The sequence below is a fragment of the Strigops habroptila genome, chromosome 10 (assembly GCF_004027225.2).
Source record: "Strigops habroptila isolate Jane chromosome 10, bStrHab1.2.pri, whole genome shotgun sequence".
Classification (NCBI taxonomy): domain Eukaryota; kingdom Metazoa; phylum Chordata; class Aves; order Psittaciformes; family Psittacidae; genus Strigops; species Strigops habroptila.
This window is the reverse complement of record NC_046359.1, coordinates 42,307,330-42,326,592: the sequence shown is the minus strand read 5'-3', so window position 1 is coordinate 42,326,592 and position 19,263 is coordinate 42,307,330. Positions and strand designations below refer to the sequence as shown.

Sequence of the window (19,263 nt, the reverse complement as noted above, 5' to 3'; positions counted from 1 at the left end):
CGGGAGGTGCTGCAGCCCCTGATCATCCTTACGGCAAGTCCTCTGGACTTGCTCCAACAGCTCCATGTCCTTCTTATGTTGAGGACACCAGAACTGCACACAGTGCTGCAAGTGGAGCCTCATAAGAGCAGAGCATGTTTGAACTGTAGAAGAATTATGATCTGATGTAATTTCAGCAGACCCAAACATAAGCTTGAATGAGGAAACACTGCTTGATGGTACCTCAGCAGCAAGGCAGCACTAAGCATCTCTTGGAAATTGAGTGTTAGCAAATAGTGCTGTCTGTGATGCTGATCCAAAGGCTGCCACACCTTTGGATCTGCCACACTAGATCAGCACCAGTGCAATGACTTTCCCAGCACAGCTCCCCAAAGCACCCATGCTGGCCTGCACCCTTGGGATTTGTTCTTCGCCTCCAAGTAGTGGGAGACATCAACTGCTGTAAAGGCAAACACAGAGTGTGTCAGTGACTAGTGACTGCTCAGTTAAAATGCTGCTGAAATTAAAAACAAAACACTTAGCTTGATTTCTCCCCTTTCTTTTATTGATTGATGCATTTTCCTCCAGAACACATTCGAAGAGAACAAGAAGATCTGAAGTTATTCCATGTCACAGGGTCCTACCAATTGTATTCAAGTGTAATTCCACTAAGCACAGTGTATTTACCCCTCGTGTTCAAAGCCAGTGATGTGAGACTCAGGTCGAACTCCTTCTGCCATCACCACACATCTATTTGGCTTCAGCTGAAAACCTTTCCCTATCCTCCCTTCCCTCATCTCCTCCTTATCCAAGGCATGCAATTTAAACTTTCCCGTTTTACAGAGAGAAGGAAGATTTAAGTAGAGGCACCAGAGCAAAACTATTGTTTCCTCTTGGTGCATTGTTTTAAGGCAACAACTATGTGCCAGCCAGGAAAAGGAGAACTACCATTTGGCATCAAGGTAAAGTGCTCAATGTCCATCCCACAGATAAACTGCATGTCTTATTAGCCACTGGATATCTGCAGTTTGCTCCTTGTGGTCCTCTACCCATAGTACAGCTGGCAGGACATGATGCATGGAAGGGATTTGCTGCTTCGGATGTTAAGATTTCTCAAGTGCAAACTGAGACACATAATGAGAAGGGAATGACCAACAGCACTGCAGAGAATATCCTATTTTTCATTAAGCTGAGGTTTTAATCACTCTCATCCTCTAATAAGACCTTAAAGGAAAGAAACCCAGAGTATCAGTGCTGGCTAAAAACCAAAAGGAGCATTAATAGTGATAATAAACTGCAATTGCACTTTCAGCGATGTGCCTGGTGCACAAGCAGAAACGCAGTGTAACTGTTCATGGTTTAAACCACAGCTTGGCAACACTTTGCAGACAGTTTACTATACAACTACATCAATGTTCTCTGTTGAAGCACATTACTGTGCAAATAAAAACATCTATTCTAGAGCAGCAACAACACGAATTAGTTACAGCTAAGATTTCTATTATTATTATAATTTATTTGTCTCTCTGAATAAGGCGTGGATTAGATTTCACTACTTGACTTACAGTGATGAGAAGAGTAGTTTTAGAATGTCAACTGGGCCTTAGCAGGCTTATTCACAAAAAGCTGGGAGGCTTCCCCAGCATCCCAATCATTTATCCCTATTTGCTTTTTTAATGGTTACTGTAAAAAACGTTATAAATATGTGGTCAGATTGTACAAACTCAGAGGACACGGAAGTTGCCAGCTCAAATAACTAGTCACAACGGTATGTGAATTTATTTGCGTTGCTTAAGTAATAGGGAAAACACAGCTCAATCTGCGCTGTCATTTCATGGGCAGTGCTTGCTCGCTGATCAAAAACTCAGATGAGAGGCTCCAATTGCAATATCCTCAGTTATTTCCCCACTGACTTAGAAGCAGGCCTTACGTTATAGCGATGGCTTGAAGCTCACATTAAAGGCTCAACATTTGATTTTTTTTTAATTTGAGACAAAAGGATCCACAAGAGTTTACAACAGCAGATTCTACCTTCTGAAATATAGAAAGTAAATAAAGTGAAAACCTCACAATGTTCATAGCCACAGCATACTCCATTTGATTTAATATTTCTAGCAACTCCTTGAGGATGAATTTAACAATGGTTCAGAAACTCGGAGAAAACAAAGAAAAAAAGCATTGTGTGAAGATTTATCTCTTTGATTAGTTTTTTTAACCTGTTTTTCAGTGAAGAAAATTTTTCTTCTTCCTCCCAACTTCTGAGACAGAAAACAAACCCTGCCCAAAACACAAATGAAAATTGATTCAGTTCAACTTCCTTGTTAAATGATCATTTCAGCCTCTTCATACCTCTGTTTGGAATATGCACACCAACATGATGGGCAAGCCTTCCTAATACAGCCTGAGGCATAAGGAACATGCTGGAACAGTGCTCCTCATCTCCACCACATCCCCACTTCAGCTGCCAGTGTGGCATGGATCACTGTTGCCAGTAACCTGCCAGACTGGGGTGACATGGTTTAGTGTGAGGTGTCCCTGCCCATGGCAGAGGGTCAGAACCAGACGAGCTTAAGCTCCTTTCCAACCATTCTGTGATTCTACAATCTTCCAAAGGGGACTTCTTCCACATGTGGTGCTGTTAGACTACCCAAAAGCACTGTGACAGTCTGGACACTGAGCTTGTCTCAAACATCACTTACATTGCATACTGTGAGACACAGGAAACTGAGCTTATCTCAGGCACCATTTGCGTTTGACCATGGGAGGCCTTGAGCGTAAATGAAGCAAGTAAGGATGTTGACTCTCAATACTGCATAGATAGGATTGTTCTGACCCCTTTGTTCAAAGCTGAATGCTCAACTCGAGCTGACTTAAAGGATGGAGTCAAATAGGGGACACCAGGACATGAGGGACAACGACCACCCACAGGACCCTTGGGGAACCTCAGCTTTGGAACTGCTCATTTGCTCACTAACCTACACCCATCATTACCACAGTAATGCCTCTCTACACTTCACATGCAGATTACAGATAACACCCCAAAGAACATGCACATAAAAGTGCAGGGCTCAGGTCAGAGGGAGAGCTCCCAACACCACCACTCTGGGTGCAGGGGACCAACGAGATGTTGCTGGATCCACGGGTGGTGATACTTGTTCTCTCTCTCTTTCTCTCCCTTTCTTTCTCTCCTCTCTTCTATTTTTCACTGAATATTGACTAAATCTAAGTAAAAATACGTGGCACAGGACTTGCTGATGCAGTTAAAGTGATCATTGTTGAGTTTATTGTATTTAACCACACGCCTTGTGTTTTGTATTAATAAATCATAAAACTGGTTGGTTGGTGTCATTTCACCTTCACTCAGTACAAGGGTATCAAGAACTTGGTTGTTGGTCCCAAGGGGAGGGAACTCATCCTAAATAACATTATGCAAAGTTGCAGAAATTCACAACAATAAAACATGAAACTGGAGGGGAAAAAACCCAAACAATTTGAAGTGCCAAGAGGCTCACTGCTGAGGCCTCTATTCACAAGGAATTCCCCCCCTTTCCCTGTTATTTCAGCAAGTCATTGATCAAGTGGTTTAAAAATCTCTTTCTCCAATGCCCTGCACAGTCTTAGACCACCTGTAGACAGCAGTGGACAGGAGCTTTGGCGATTCCTGCTTTTAATGCTCTACCAGAAGTTAGATGTAGAACAAGGAATGTCTGGCTGAAGTCTCAAAACAGGCAACTCCTGAGGCCAACCCACATTACGTTTTCTAGATACCTGGAGCACAGGAATAAGTAATAGTCTTTGCCAAGCAACACCATTGGGAACAAACCTATATTTCTCAATATAAGTTTTAATGCTGTTCCTACATCCACCATGAAATTAAAACTTGGCATTAAAGTAGGACTCTTCCTGCCACTGTCCTTTAGAAAGTTTAGCTGGATCTCCATTTCTAATACTCTGGACACACACTGAGGAAATCAGGCTTTTAAAACTGTTCCTTTAGTTGGTGTTCACTAAATCACAGATATATGCAACTTGTCCGACCTGCCTGTATGTGTCAACCTGAAACAAAAAAAGCTTTAAACTATAAATAGAAGAAGCACAATAGAACTACTGAAGATAAAGCTGGATTTTAATTTCAATCATTTCTTTTGCAAAGCACTGCTGGTCACATTAGTCTTATTCAATAGCACAAACAATGCTGTGACATTAATACCGTCTTTGAAAATAATAAGAAAACTCTAATGCCATCCATAATCCTGCCACCACTTCCTAAGCCTGACAGCACAGCAGCTTGGCACTTTTAACAGAGAGGTGGACCTACACTTCAAACTCAGGTGAAAAACGAAGGGATGAAGATAAATAAGGAACTTTTGCAAAGAGCTGGCATTCTGGGGAGACCTTATAGCAGCCTCCGGAGAGACCTTACAGCAGCTTCCAGTACCTAAAGGGAGCCCAGAAGAAAGTTGGAGAGGGACTTTTTACAAGGTCCTGGAGGGACAGGACAAGGGGAATGGCTTTAACCTGCCAGAGGGGAGATTGAGATGAGCTCTGAGGCAGAAGTTGTTCCCTGTGAGGGTGCTGAGGCGCTGGCACAGGGTGCCCGGAGAAGCTGTGGCTGCCCCATCCCTGGCAGTGTTCAAGGCCAGGTTGGACACAGGGGCTTGGAGCAACCTGCTCTAGTGGGAGGTGTCCCTGCCCGTGGCAGGGGGTTGGAACTGGATGAGCTTTAAAGTCCCTTCCAACACAAACCAGTCTGGGATTTTATGATTAAATAATAAAAGGCCCCAAAACACACAATCAAACTCTGAAAATGGGGTTGTACACAAAGCAGTTTAGGGAAACCTGAGTTAGCTCAGGTATGAGGGACAGCCTAAAGAGAGCAGCCTGGGCTCCTAACTTACCCAACACCTTCAAGTCTGCTGAGAAGCAACCTTCACACACAACTGTGGGGAAGATGCAATGCTTTTCCACTAAGAAAAGCATTGTTGTCTGTCTATGACAGACAACACTTCTGCACTGCTGTTTTCCCTCCTCCAAAGTAAACCATCCCCGTGGCGCAGTTGCCCTTGCAGTTTGCACTGTCCTATCTGGATACCAATCTGTCCCACCAAAACCCGAATCAAACCTCCTGTGTCTGCATCTGAATGAAATGCTCATGGCTAAATGAGTAAGCTAAAGCAATTGTAAAGAAAACAAACAATTATTCTTCTAATGTTCCTTTAAGATTGCAATTAGATCAAATTAAATCAGCAGGAATTTCTCCACACAAAGCAAACGGAGCATTTAATATCCTGCTGAAACAAAACATGACACACCAAGCTCTGCTACAGTATCATGTTAAAACCACAGTCTCCAATAAGGATAAAAGATCTGTATTTCAGGCACATCCAATGTTCACTTGCTCAGCTCCCATGTGATCTTAAAAGTAAATCTATGTGTATCCTTTGCACACTTCCCACCACCAACGTCCCTCCCCAAAGGTGATACATTCCACTTTCCCCCTGATGGGGAAGGCAGCAGCCAGGCTTCAGCTATAAATTCCTGTTCTTGACATTGTCACTGCAGGCTTCCATACTTATATCTACATTCTGCTATTTCCCTTCAGCTTTGATAGAAGCAAAAGGAACAGCAATAGCAAACTGTCTTTGTGGAGGGCAATGATCTTCCTTCCTCACAACAAATTACTGCCTTGATTTCCCTTCCCGTCTCATTCACTTTACCTGCCCTTTGTGGGGGCAGGAGTTGGACTCATGGGTCCCTTCCAAAGCCAGGAAATTCTATGATTCTGTGATGCATTCTCTTTGCTAAACCAACAGTTTCTTCTTTTGAAAGTTTTTAGCTCAAAGAAGGATAGCAAGAACATAATAAGTGCGGAACAGCTGGGATGCAACACTTCGGATAAACTACTCTTGATATAAACTGGTTTTGGGGGGGGGGGTGGGGGTGTATTTTCTTTGCAACTAAACCTTCTGGTAAATGTTATCTTTCTCATCCATGCCTCAGCTCTGAAGATCCCAGTGGTTCTCAAGCTTTGTGTTTTAATTGCTAATAAAGTCTTCAGTGCTCCCAGTCTCTAAGCAAATCTGCAAGCCTACCCTCCAGTCTTCCAGTCCACACACACTTGCAGGGATCAGCAAGACCACTTCAGCAGCTCTGAACAATTCACAGAAGTGAAGCTCTGCTGCTCAGTCAGGCCCTCTAGGAGTCATTAACTGCAAATCTTGCAGCAGTGTGAAAATTGAAGGACAAGACACTGGTTTCCCCACTGCTATCCAGGAAAAGCAGCCTCTCACCCTAATTCCAAGGGTCTTCTCCTTCCTCTCTCCAGCGTTTTACTGGAGTGTTCTTCTAAATTTCAAAGATTACCCCAATTTCAAGCAGAAAGGCTTGGAACCAACCCAGCTCCAAGAACCACTTGCCTCCTTCAGATCTCCTAGAGAAGAGGGATTTTCTGTTCCATCTTGGGGTACAATTATGTCACTCATATCTAACTTAGAATTGATTCTTTTCTGGTGAGATAAAACAAAATGATTTTCTCAGTCATTCAGATGTTTGTATGTATACATTAGCCCAGTAGAAATCCTTTTCTGACAAGGCCTCTGATCCAGTCCTTCCGTGTGTTTCCAGAAAACACAAACAGATAATTTTACTACTATGCCATTATTTTCTATAGTTTTCATTAAATTTTCTATGCACACAGGCAATTGGAGACATAACGCAAGAATTGGCACTTCCCCTAGGAATGGTGAGGAGAGATCCAAAAGGTCCAGACTAAAAGGCTGGAGAACCCTGTTCACCCCAGCAATGGCCTATCATGTGCTCAGCTGGCCTTCTACCATTAGTTTCTTGATTACCACAGTTCCAAACAATCTACATTCTCACCCAGCACTAAGGAAACAGTGTAACATAACTTCATAGTGTAAAAAAAAGCATTAAAAGTGTATTAAAAGGTCTTGAAGATGCCCTAAAGTAAGGAACAACAGCTAGCTATGCAGGCTTCTTTCATGCTTCTACTACAATCCCTTTTCCCCTGCCTATTTCAAAGCAAGCTGAAACCAGACCTTATGGTCCCTGCCTGGAACATATTTAATTCCAGAGGAATCTTTTAAGAAGATATTTGTTAAATTCAAATGTAGCATGAGTAAATTTTAACTTTTCAAAGAGCTGTGATAAAGGCAGGTTTGCAGATGGCCAGTGGCCAGTCCTCACATGCTTTGCTGTTACATGCCTGATGTACCAGCCACCTTACTTGTGACTGGTAACCAAAACTTCCAGCACAGGCTGTTCTGGCTGACTGATAAGCAATAATCACACTTCTTGTACAATGTAGATGTTACTAGTTTTCCTTATAGTGCCTCTTTTTATCTGGTGTACATTTACCAAGAACTTGACAAGTTTAGCTGAACACGAAATTAAAAATCACTGTTATTTCTACAGATAAGTCAGAGTATGAAGTTAGGGAGGAAATCCTGCCCCATCTCCTGCAGCAGCCTTCAGTAATGTCGTGGCTACGTTATGCAATGCTGAAGGAGAAGAAAGTCCAACTGATTTAGAATAGTGAAAAACTGAGTTAACCACATCAATATAGGGTATATCTACTACCAGTATTCACAGCCTGGGCGACGAAGGCACACATATGTGTGGAAGGAAAGGGATTCCTTAGTCCAGAAACTGAAACACAAAAATTAATATACATTTATCCAAAATAAAATCTCACAGAATCACAAACAGATCCCATTTCATTTTACTTTCCTCTCTGATTACAATAGTCACAAAGCCAGAGAAATGACTCCAAATTCCAAAAAACTAAAGGTGTGGAAGGGAGAGGATCAATAGTTCGTGTCCCAGGAGGAAAACAATAACAAAATATTCCTATTCATTCAGATGGATGAACTTCAACGAATGGATGAACTTCATCTATCTGTAGCTATCACTCTGCAGCAGCAGAGATTAGGGATGTAAGTTTCCTTCACACTGGTTTCTCAAGGAATGTGGACTGAGTGTTTTCTAAAGCGAGGATTACGATAAAACACAGAAGTTACTGGTAAAGATGAGGAGAAAATTAGGATCTTTAAAGGACATTTTGAAAAAATCTCTTTCAGTGCTTTTTACCAGCACTGATTAAAAAGCGCAGCAAGGTGTTTTGAGGTTTTCTTCTTGTGATGGCTACAGAAGGAGGCGTTATGGCATAATAGGTGACACAAACTGAGAGGCTTTATCATATAGCACTGAGCAGCACAGGTGATTCCAGAACAGAAGAGGATCAGTTATCTCCTTTTCACCTTTTTGGTTTCTTGTGTGGCACAAAACACTATGAACTTGATTCTCCAGGATAATAAATTTACCCTATGCTACATATTCAATCCTGTACAGAAGTAGAGCAAAACTGAACTCATTTTCCAGCAGACATTCCTCCTAGGAGAGTTACCTGTATGTGTTCAGAAAGAGGAAGATTACCAAGCTGTTTTGTTCCCTTTTTCCAGGCTGCTTGGAGTGACAGGTACTGGATTAAGCCACTGTGACAATTTACCTTATCACAAAAGGGTCTGACAAAATCCAACGGCAAGTAACACCTCCTGAATGTTCCAGCCCCATGATTCATCTACACCTATTGCATTATCACACTCTTTTCTCCTGGCTTTGCCTCAGAATGTTAATCACACCACTGTCAGCTTCTTCTGAATGCCTCCAACCTGAAGCTGTCATTCCAAGTTAAAACAAATCGACTCTAAATTTTTATATTACTTTGACTTTAAAAGAGATAAATATTATTTCAGCACAAGATCTTCAATAAATCTGATAGGAAAATTTTCAGCGAAGTGGATTATTGTTGGGAAAGAGGCAGAGAAGGCAGGCACTTGAAGAAAACCCAACAGTTTTCTGAAGTTCTCAAGGGAATTTCTAATACAAAGAGATGTGGTGAGACAGGGAGAACCACAAGAATGGCCAGATCCCAATGCTCAAGTAGAGTTTCCACTGACCAGGAGAAATAGGCTTGAAGCAATCTGGAGATGAGATGAATGCCCTTTGTATTTACCTATGTGGAACAGGAAGGACAATAAAATACACCTCACCAGGCTGTGGTAAAGCTCATTTGACTGATGCTTTTTAAAGAACAAGCTAAGTGCTTGAGTAGAAGAGGCTATAAAAACGCTCTATGCATCTATATTTGTGCACAGTGCACATAATCAGCTATGAAACTTACCCAGTATAGCCACGACTTCATCATCCTGGATTACTTCCAAAGACCCCGAGACCACAAAGCAAAGGCTGTCGACGCTCTCGCCCGCGTGGTAGATCAGGTCTCCTGGGGCACAGTGCACTGTCTGGAATTCCATGGCAAGAGCCCGAAGGCACCCATCGCTTGCCAGCCTGAAGGCTGGGTGCTCCTTGAACACTTTGCGGTTCAGATGCACGCAGATATCTGCTCTCATGTCCTTAGGGCATATCTGCAACACCTGAGAAGGAAATTACGTCATTAATTCCTGTGCATGGCTTATATTTTACCACACAGGGTTTAAGAACTATTTTCCTCCTCCTTATAAAATTTCTAATCTCAATCTGTCCATTTATTTTTATATTATTGATACAGATAAGCCACAATACGTGCTCTGCTTTCCATACCTGAAGGGAAAATAATGTTTTCATCTCAGCAACATGCTCTGCTGGATATTGAATTACCAGGAGAAGGCCTCAGGTTTTTAAGACAATAAATCACTGCACAGCAGTACAGAAAGCGGTGGAGAAAAGCTTCCTAAAGGATTGTTTCTAGAGGGTAGGTCACTCTTGATAGATTCCATGAAAAGCCTGCACAAACTACATGCTCCAAGTGAGAGAATATTGTAGAGAAAAGAACTGTAATCTCATATTCCTTTAGCAAAAAAAGTTATTAAAAGTTTCATTAACTCCTAACACTGAGATTTGCAGGCATTCAAATTTGCTCCTCAGTGGCAGTAACTTTGTTCACACAAGAAAGGGACTTTAAGGTATGTTGGGCAACTTCTGATCTTCCGAATGCAGTGTTCCTCAGGGCAATTCCTGCTGTGTGTTCCTAAGGGTACACAAACTGATGCTTAGCACAGCGGGGACCAGTCAGGGCCATTTCTGAAGGTTTGCAATATAATCCAGACAGACGAGTGCAAAGAATACAGAATTACTACTGCATGTACAGATTTAAAGTTCCTGGCAAAAACACTGGAAACACATCAACATGAACAGGATTTGGGGATGATAAATCCTTGGAGGATAGTCTGTGATGAAGTACATCTCAGGACGTATTATTTGAAAAAAAACACTGAGTGGTGTCTGCCTCATCATGTTTTTTCTCAGTAATAACTATTCCACCTAATTAAGGACGACTCTGGGTGAGCTTCAGAGTTACTCCCACACATTTTCCTGGATGGAAAGTGATGGCTGCTTCAATGCAAACACTCCCAGAAAACACAGGAAGCACTAGGCTATGCCTACACCTTGCAGTGGGGGTCTGTGCAAGATCTGAGCAGAGAACCAAGCTCCTAACTGTCTGCATGGCACTGCTTCCAGATACTATGCTTGCTACTACAGAGGCAAATGACTCTACCACCAATATCATCATCTTTGGCCCACCTCCAAGCAGACCTGCTATTGCAGATATTACTGCTGAAAGAGATATATTTCTACAGCACTTCAGCACAGAGCACTCATGGATGATCTCTCTCGGCTGCCCCACAGGGAATAGCAGTCAAACCTGCCAGTTCTCAGTTTTCCAGGCTCACAGGAATGGGTTGAGGCAGGAAGAGCAGCATTTAACATGGAACACGGGCAGTGGCCGTAACTGTCTTTGCAATTACCTCATTTACTCTGGCAAAAGAACCGTTTTGTATCTGCAGATGCTTGCCAAACTGTGCTACTGGAATGACACACACACACTTCACAGTTACTTGAATACCATGCACAAAAAGGGTTGTTGTAATAGAAACAGTATCAGAAACAGTAATAGAAACAGTAGAAAATCTGAATATCCAAGAGAATATTCACAATTAGGCTCTTATCCAAAACTCCCTTAGTTTCCCAGTCTAAGACAAAATTAACTCATTTTCCAATCTCCATTTAAAGAAGTTGTCTCTGGACTTCATGAAAATAAAAGCGATTAGAGACATTTGAGAATTACAAACAGTAGAAAATCATTTTTATGAGAGGTAAGAAAACATACCTTCATGGATTAGTTTTAGAATCTTTCAGCAGCAGCTCCTGGTTAAATTTTGTTATACTGCTATTTTCTAGACTTACAGACTTTGCTTTTAGCTGATTATTCACTCCTTGGCATGCCTGCAGTTAACAGTGAACTGACAAATAATGTGGCCTACAAAATAGTGTAGGCACTGAGCCTGTGCCAAGTTCACCTGTATTTACCTCATGCGTAGAAAGCTGTACTGCATTACACAGCAGCACAATTACCACTGTTCTGTCCCAGGAGCAATTCATGTTTTATTCATTGCACGACACCCTAGAAGTTATAGAGAGGCATCAAACCAAGAAAGCTCAGACCTGAGAGTTTCTGGGTTGGCACAGCCATTACTCACTTTTACATCTGCTAGCTTTTGTATGCAGATGAAAGTTGATTTCTTGGGTTTACAGTCATCACTCCTGGCAGTTCAGCTCTGAACACACCAGTTATTGAGAACAACATGATATTAAGCTCTTTGATGTCCTTACAATTGGAGACTTTTTTTCCTGTTTATTAAGATAATCCTCAAAGGCTACAGTGAATTGTGCTAGGTTTGGTTATCCTGCTGTCTCCAAAGGCATTCTTACAGCACTTTTCTCCTTATCAGAAGCCAAGAATGAACTTTGAAGATAAGCTGAACCAAACATGTTTTACATAGCAATTTCTTCTCATTGCTTTGTTAAAATGATGAGAGGAGCTTGTACTGGGGGGTGAATGAAAGCACAAGCATTTATTACACTATGTATCCTCAGACGTTGCCTCTCCACTCTCCCCAATTGTACCTACCTCAAACCCATAGCACTGCACATAGGTATTTGGTGAGAATATAGGCCTAGAAGCTTCAAATCAGCACTATCCAATACTAAAAAACGATTTCTTTCTGAAAGCTGGTATGACAGACAGTGCTTCCCAGGATCATGGTCTAGAATCTAAATGGCATTTAGGAAAGCAAACAGTACCCCATATACCCACTGGTCTCCAGACAGCCCAGTGCAAGGCCACATCTGTTCTACTCTTCCGTAACGATGCTTTAAAGCTAGACAGAAATGAGACTGTTTGCTCTCTAACTGCATCAGCTACAGTTTTGAATACTAAGTGAAGCCTCCAACCAGAAGGCTGGTGACCAGAGCATTGGTATGGTTTCCTGAATGAAGCACCTCATAAATCACATCTCTCTACAAGCAGTAAGAAAACCAGTATCTAGCTCCACAAAAGCTGGCAACTAGTATGAAAGCAGCAAGTAGTTGCTTTTGTACATTTGTTCTGCGGAAGGGCCATTTGTTATTTTAAAAGACACAGTGGGAATTGACTTCTAAATTCAATGAATTAGGATGATAACATTTGCCTCACATAAGGCAGATTTCATATAATACATTGGGACAGCGATGACTTCCAGCTTTCATCGTTATCTTTACCTGAACACAGAATATCACATTCACATTCCACAAATACAAAACGAATTTTACTTTGCATTCAGGCCCAAAGAGCTGCAAACAATTTCACACAACAGAAACAGTATTTTTAACAAATCTCATCTGAAGAAATCCTGCGGTTGTGTTAGAACTTGGAACCTTCTTTGTTTACTGGAAATCAAGCTCTTTCCTTCATCATTTTCACACTGTTTCATACCCTATCACCAGAAAAATGTAGATACTTCTACCACTAACATATGTCAGTGTGACAGAACAGTTGAAATACTGTATTTGAAAGTTTAAAATTAAGGGAAGCTACTACTTGGAACTATTTAAAGAATATTTGTCTCCTTTCCTAAGAAAGTACCTCCTGTTTATGTTCATGAAATACTTTCAGGATGTGACTTCTTTCCTTGCAGCTTAATTTCCTTACCTTTTCAGTATCTATTCCTCTGGACATTGACCAGGTGGAAACGATGTAATCCATCACACGTTCACTCAGTCCTTTAGGGACCTGGTAGAGCTTTAGAAAGTCCCGGACACTGTTCAGCATTTCATGGTATCTGTTGGTATTAGCATACATTTGCTGAAATATGGTTGTCACATTACCAAAAATGGTTGCATACAGAAGGGCTGTAAAAACACAAGAAAAACAGTGGATATAATACATAATAAGTTGTGATGATCAGTCTGTGTTCCACTGTGCTTTAAGACTGGAAATGCCAGGCCCATGCAACAGCAGTACTTTCTTAGGGAGGCCTGATGAGCACAGGCTCATAGAGGTCATCTGCAGCACTACAAACTGAGGACCAGTTTTGTCGTGCTGCCCTCAGCTTTGTGCTGACAAGCCCTGCAACACAGAGCTCCTGAAACACAACTCTTTGTCCATGAAACAACTCCGTAGTATCCAAAAGCTTAGGAAACCACAATAGAAGACACAAGAATTTTAAGAGAAACGGCTTGACGGCAAATACTTTAAAATTTCATCTCTGGTTTATAGCACCTGTGTTAAAATGCCATCGGTGACAGATTTCAAAGCTTTAAGTGCATTACCACAGTAGTAAGCCGAGTCATCATTACCCACCTCAGTGTGACAATAGCAATGCATCAAAGCAGAAGATGGAATATGTAATAAACAGCTACCATGGGTCAGTGATTTATAGATGTAAGCTTAACGATACATAAAAACTCACATTATGTTTTCTATTTTTCAGGCAGAGAACCAGCAAGGCCTGAGGTAAAAACTGGAGCCCTCAAAGGCAGCCCACTGCACAGCCCTTCCGACTTCATTCCACACAGTCATGAAGCCAGCTGGTTCATCAAGATGGGTTTAACAATAAACATGAGAAAGGAAAAAAGGCAGTAATTCCAGGTGTGGAAAGAAGCAGATGGAAACACACAGGACTCGAGAAGATCTGCCTGCCAAAGCCCAAGACAGAACAGCAGGCTGGTGGCAGTCTCAATGGCCATGTTTTGATGACTTGCAGAAGCTGGGACTTAGGCTCTTCCAGCCATTCCAGCCTGGAATGAAAGGGAAGGACAGGAAGCCCACAGGGGAGCTTTGCTCTGTTGTGAATTGGGTCAGTGACACGTGAGTGACCGGCTCTAGAGTAACAGTCTGACTGCAGATGCGCCAGCAACCACCAGTAAGTGCTTGGGCTTGCTGGGGAGGTTCTTCCTCTTTATCATTTCCAGTACCCCAAAACAGGCACCAAATTGGCAGTATCATATCTCTTCCACTTGAGATAAAAATACATACTTGAGAAATCACATTTATAAAAAATAATGTTCTCCCTTATCTAAATACCCCTTTTTGCTGTTTATTCCTTCCTCACTCCCTCTTAAAAAAAAAAAAAAGAAAAAAGAAAAAGTCCTTCCTCTCATTCATTCCTTTGAGAATGCAGCTATTTATTCAGGTCAGTGTTATAAGCAGATACCTTTAAGCCAACTGAGATGCTTTAGGGCTTTATGATCAATGTGCAAATTAAACTTCCAGGACTGTCTTTCCCCTGACCGTCGAGAGGTACAATTTAAATTCAGACTTGCTCCAGGCCTTTACACTGCTGATTCTCTACAGGATTCCTTCCTGCTGCTCTCTGACTTCTTTTCAGGAGTTCCTGTAGAGACCAGCTCCCCCTTTTACCAACTACCCCTCTGCAGAGACAGGTATAAAAATAGATAGCGAAATGTGTGAACTCAGTTTAAAAGAAGTGGAGAGTACGAATAGGGATTCAGTGACCAGAAATGTGGAGATCATTTCTCTGTTTAACTTTAACTTGTGCCTGAGCTAAACCATACCACGAAGTCTGAAGAATGAAAAAATGCTTCCAAAACCCCCACATTGACTATAAATGCTCCTTAATCCATGAATATTTTGTATTTGAACAGCATTACCTTTCCCTATGTCCTAGTTTGCCTACATTCATTTTTTACTAAAAAAGAAAAAAAATCTCCAAACTTGCAATCCTTAATTTATCATTAGTTAACCACATTATTACTACTAAAGACACATTAAAGCCAAGGGGTTTTGCAGCCTAATATTGGGTAGAGCCATTAGCATATTAAACATCGACCTCTTCTGCACCGAAATAGCTAGCTGTGTGCCTCTTCCTTCTTCTGGAATACTGAAATGAACCCACTGCAGCACACTGCAGCCCCAGAAAGATTCCAGCAACACACACAGGAAAACAGTTGGGCAATTTATGACAGAGCAAAATCTCCAATACCTCCTCCCCATGAGAGTCAATATCCCTCAGAAAAGACAGGACCCCCCCCCATTAATATTCTTTTCTGCCGATAAAGAAAAACACCTTGTCCCCAACAATGTGGCTACCTACTTACAATGCAGTCTGTGCCACCCCATTTAAAGCAGTGTTTAAATAACAGCAGAGATAAAAACAGAGTCATTTCAATAGCCAATTACCCGCACAAGTGACTCATGAAGGTCAGACACAGGTTGGAAAGGTCACCAAATCATCTGCTTTGAACGATGCAACAAATAAGAACAGAGAAATAAATACAAGCCAGTGTAGGCCTCAACTAGCACAGTAAAAGAGCTGTGATCTGGTTTTGGAATTATAACAGGAAGGATTTCTATCTGTAAGAATGAGAGTTTTGCAATTACCCCAATTACAGATGTAAGTGCTGCATGCAGTTCCTGAGATGAATCATCAGACTGATGATGATTTGTTCAAAATGCACTCATCCAAAGCCCTTGCATACAAAATGTGTGCATAAGAACAATACAGCAACAAGTGAGACCTACAGCAACTAGTGCACATCCTCTTACATCTCGTCCCCAAGACTTGCAGTGCTTTCTAAAAGCGAACTGCCTTCATTTTCACTTTGGGAAAGCTGATGCAGAAAGTCTGTCTGCATGTAACTTCCACTTACCAATTAAAAACCCTAAACCAACACCTTTTACATACATAAGGAGTAGTCTGTGCTAACCTAAATACTATTTAAAGAGCAAGCACCTGAATTTACAAATAGTAGACGATTTAAATGTGTAATTCCACTTTTGTTTTGCTAACAAGTTCCTAGTTTACAACAAATGATTGTAGATGGCTGAGAGTAAAGAACAGCCTTGCAAACCTGTTGCACTGGATCTCTTCTCACCGCAGACGAAACGCGGTAAATTAAGCACACAAACTGCACGCCTCAGAGGCGTTTTTCAGATAACACCGTGTGAGGTCACACAAAATTAACACTGATCAGATAAAAAGAAACTAATTTTTTAGAAAGTAATAATTGCCTGGATTATAACATAATTATATGAGAAAAGCACATGATTTTTAAATTTGCAATTAGAACAATGTAAGATCTTATAACTGCCTGAGATTAGGGGCCTTGAGTAGTGGTAATTATGCCTCTTCTGGGGAGAGAGTATGGCAGTTAAACGCTGAGCTATGCATTACAGGCTGCAAGCAAACATCAAACTGAGCAGGTATCTATCAACAGATTGTTCACAACACTGCTTCTGAGAGAATTGTTATTTGTAGTCTTGCAACTTGAAACCAAAGCATCTAAACAAAGATTTACTTATCGGGTATCTATGGAATGTTATACAATAGTACAGAATTTAAATAGCTTGTCTCATTTTCCACTGAGATGCAGAGCTGCTTAATTTGCTACTTCTTTAGGAAGCTTAGGATATTGTAACGTTTCTTACTCATAATATTTTATCTACCTTTTCATAGAATGGTTTGTGTTGGAAGGGACCTTCAAGCTCATCCAGCTCCAACCCCTGCCACGGGCAGGGACACCTTCCACTAGAGCAGGTTGCTCCAAGCCCCTGTGTCCAACCTGGCCTTGAACACTGCCAGGGATGGGGCAGCCACAGCTTCTCTGGGAAAAGTCTGTGCCAGCGCCTCAGCACCCTCACAGGGAAGAGCTTCTGCCTTAGATCTAACCTGAACTTCCCCTGTTTCAGTTTGAACCCATCACCCCTTGTCCTGTCACTCCAGTCCCTGAAGAAGAGTCCCTCTCCAGCATCCTTGTAGCCCCCTTTGGATATTTTCTCTTCTTAATACAATGAATAGAGCTATCTTTTTTTTTTTTAGTTAGTAGAAAATAAATGGAAGCATCTTAGCCATAATCTAATAGGTAAATCAATATTATGCACTTTATGAATTCTCACAGTATGCTTACATAACATTTTCACATGGTATAAAACAAATTAGAATTGTTACTGTGCTCTTAGCATGTACATCAATTCCTCAATTTTACAATCTGGGGAAAAAAAGACTTCTTTTCTTTTTTTGAAGTAAAACTCCATTCCCAGTAGAGCTCTCCCTCATGCTGCTCCTGCGACTGTTTGATCCTGCTCTTCCTAAGGCTCTCTATTCTCCCGAACTGAACTGATACACAGCTACACCTCCCTCCTCTTTCACTCCCACAGCTTGTAATTTGCACCTCATCTTAGGTACCCCACGAGCAAAAGCAAGGCAGTGGTAATGGCAAAGATCAAAGAACTGGCACGCTACTATCAACTGAGTAAGTCTGAAAATCAGCTCAATGGCAAAGAGCAAAGCAGAAAGCCTAAACAGACCATGAGGAATGGGAGCACCAAGCTCTCATGTGGCAGAACCACTTCTAGAGTGAAAGATGAGAGCCTACAGGCAAATTTTATTAAACTGCAAATGTTCTCACACTCCTCATCACATTTGCAGAAATCACCCTGCTGACAACAGATGGCCCATAGAACGACAACACTGGGCCCCAGCTACAATGCAAATGCCTCTCCTGCAGAAGGACAGGCCACCAGTGAGGACACAGTTGATAAGGGCAAAGCAACAGAACACCAGAGACAAGATTTTTTTTCCTCTTCCCATCACCAAAAAACCCAAGAACTGCAATGAAATCAGAGACATAAACAAGGGAACAGCTGCTCTAAGAAGCCACTTAAGCAACTACCAAGGACTAGAGTAGCAGAAACATCTGCGCACCTTAAAATAGGCTGTCTGCAGCGCGCAAGGGCAGAAAGGGAAGAGTTAAGAATGGCTCCCACTGCTTCTCTGCCCACACTGTTTCCTAACTGTACGAAACAAAAGCAGACTGCTACTACAGCAGCACAGACCCTCAGGCAAATAACCTCCTGTTATCTCAGGGACTTGAAACGACTTACATTTTACCAGTTTAAGGCTTAATATGGAAGAAGATATGTGAGTGTTGGTAAAACACCAAACCTTCCACAGATGCTGACCTCCAGCATCTCCAAGGATGCTTCAAATCTGGTGGGTTTCTATTTTGCTTCGATATGGTAGCACCCACACAGCTGGTAGCAGCAATTGCAGGTGTTTTGGCTCACCAGAATTTCACAAGCCTGGGCATCGTGGGCAGCACGAATCTCTAACAGGTTTTGCTTTTGCCTTCAGCATGTTTGGGCTGAGATAAACAGCATGGGAAAACACACAGACCAAAACTGATCAGAGGAGTGATCGGAGCCAAAGTGAATAAAAGCCAATAAAACAAACTTCCAACACAAACAGCTCTCTCTAAACTCACAGTCAACGGCCAGCACCAGTTTGCACTCTCCGAAAGGCTGCAGCTTGGATCCAAGAGCCTGCTTATGAAACGAGAGGATGAAGGGCCCCCTGGCAATCTGTGCAAAGGAAGGGTGGCTCTTACCTCCAGGGCTCTTACCTCCTACAGCAGCACCTGACTAAACTAACACAATCCCACTAATGAACACTGCAAAGTATGGATTTTGGCAAATTAAGAAGTGTCCAAACAAGTAAAATGGCAAGAGTCTTGATTCACAAAACTCATAGAATCATAGAACAGTAAGGGTTGGAAAGGACCTTAAGATCATCTAGTTCCAACCCCCCTGCCATGGGCAGGGACACCTTGCTCTAAACCACGTGGCCCAAGGCTCTGTCCAACCTGGCCTTGAACACCGCCAGGGATGGAGCATCCACAACCTCCCTGGGCAACCCATTCCAGTGCTTCACCACCGTCACTGTAAAGCACTTCTTCCTTATATCTAATCTAAACTTCCCCTGTTTAAGTTGGAACCCATTACCCCTTGTCCTACCACTACAGTCCCCAGTGAAGAGTCCCTCACCAGCATTCTTATAGGCCCCCTTCAGATACTGGAAGGCTGCTATGAGATCTCCACGCAGCCTTCTCTTCTCCAGGCTGAACAGCCCCAACTTTCTCAGCCTGTCT

The 19,263-nt window shown here is 42.1% G+C and overlaps 1 protein-coding gene across 2 annotated transcripts in view; it reads right to left on the bottom strand.

Moving 5' to 3' along the window:
- Positions 1 to 19,263, bottom strand: part of KCNH1 (potassium voltage-gated channel subfamily H member 1) — a 191,041-nt gene that overhangs the window by 86,716 nt on the left and 85,062 nt on the right. For both annotated transcript variants that reach the window (XR_003993536.2, XM_030499828.2), the window contains exons 8-9: positions 13,028 to 13,227; positions 9,182 to 9,434 (exon numbers count right to left, since the gene is read on the bottom strand). Coding sequence is in view for 1 of the 2 variants with exons in the window: in XM_030499828.2 (XP_030355688.1) it covers positions 9,182 to 9,434; positions 13,028 to 13,227 (453 nt within the window). In the remaining variant the exon portion in view is untranslated. The remainder of the gene's footprint in view (positions 1 to 9,181; positions 9,435 to 13,027; positions 13,228 to 19,263) is intronic.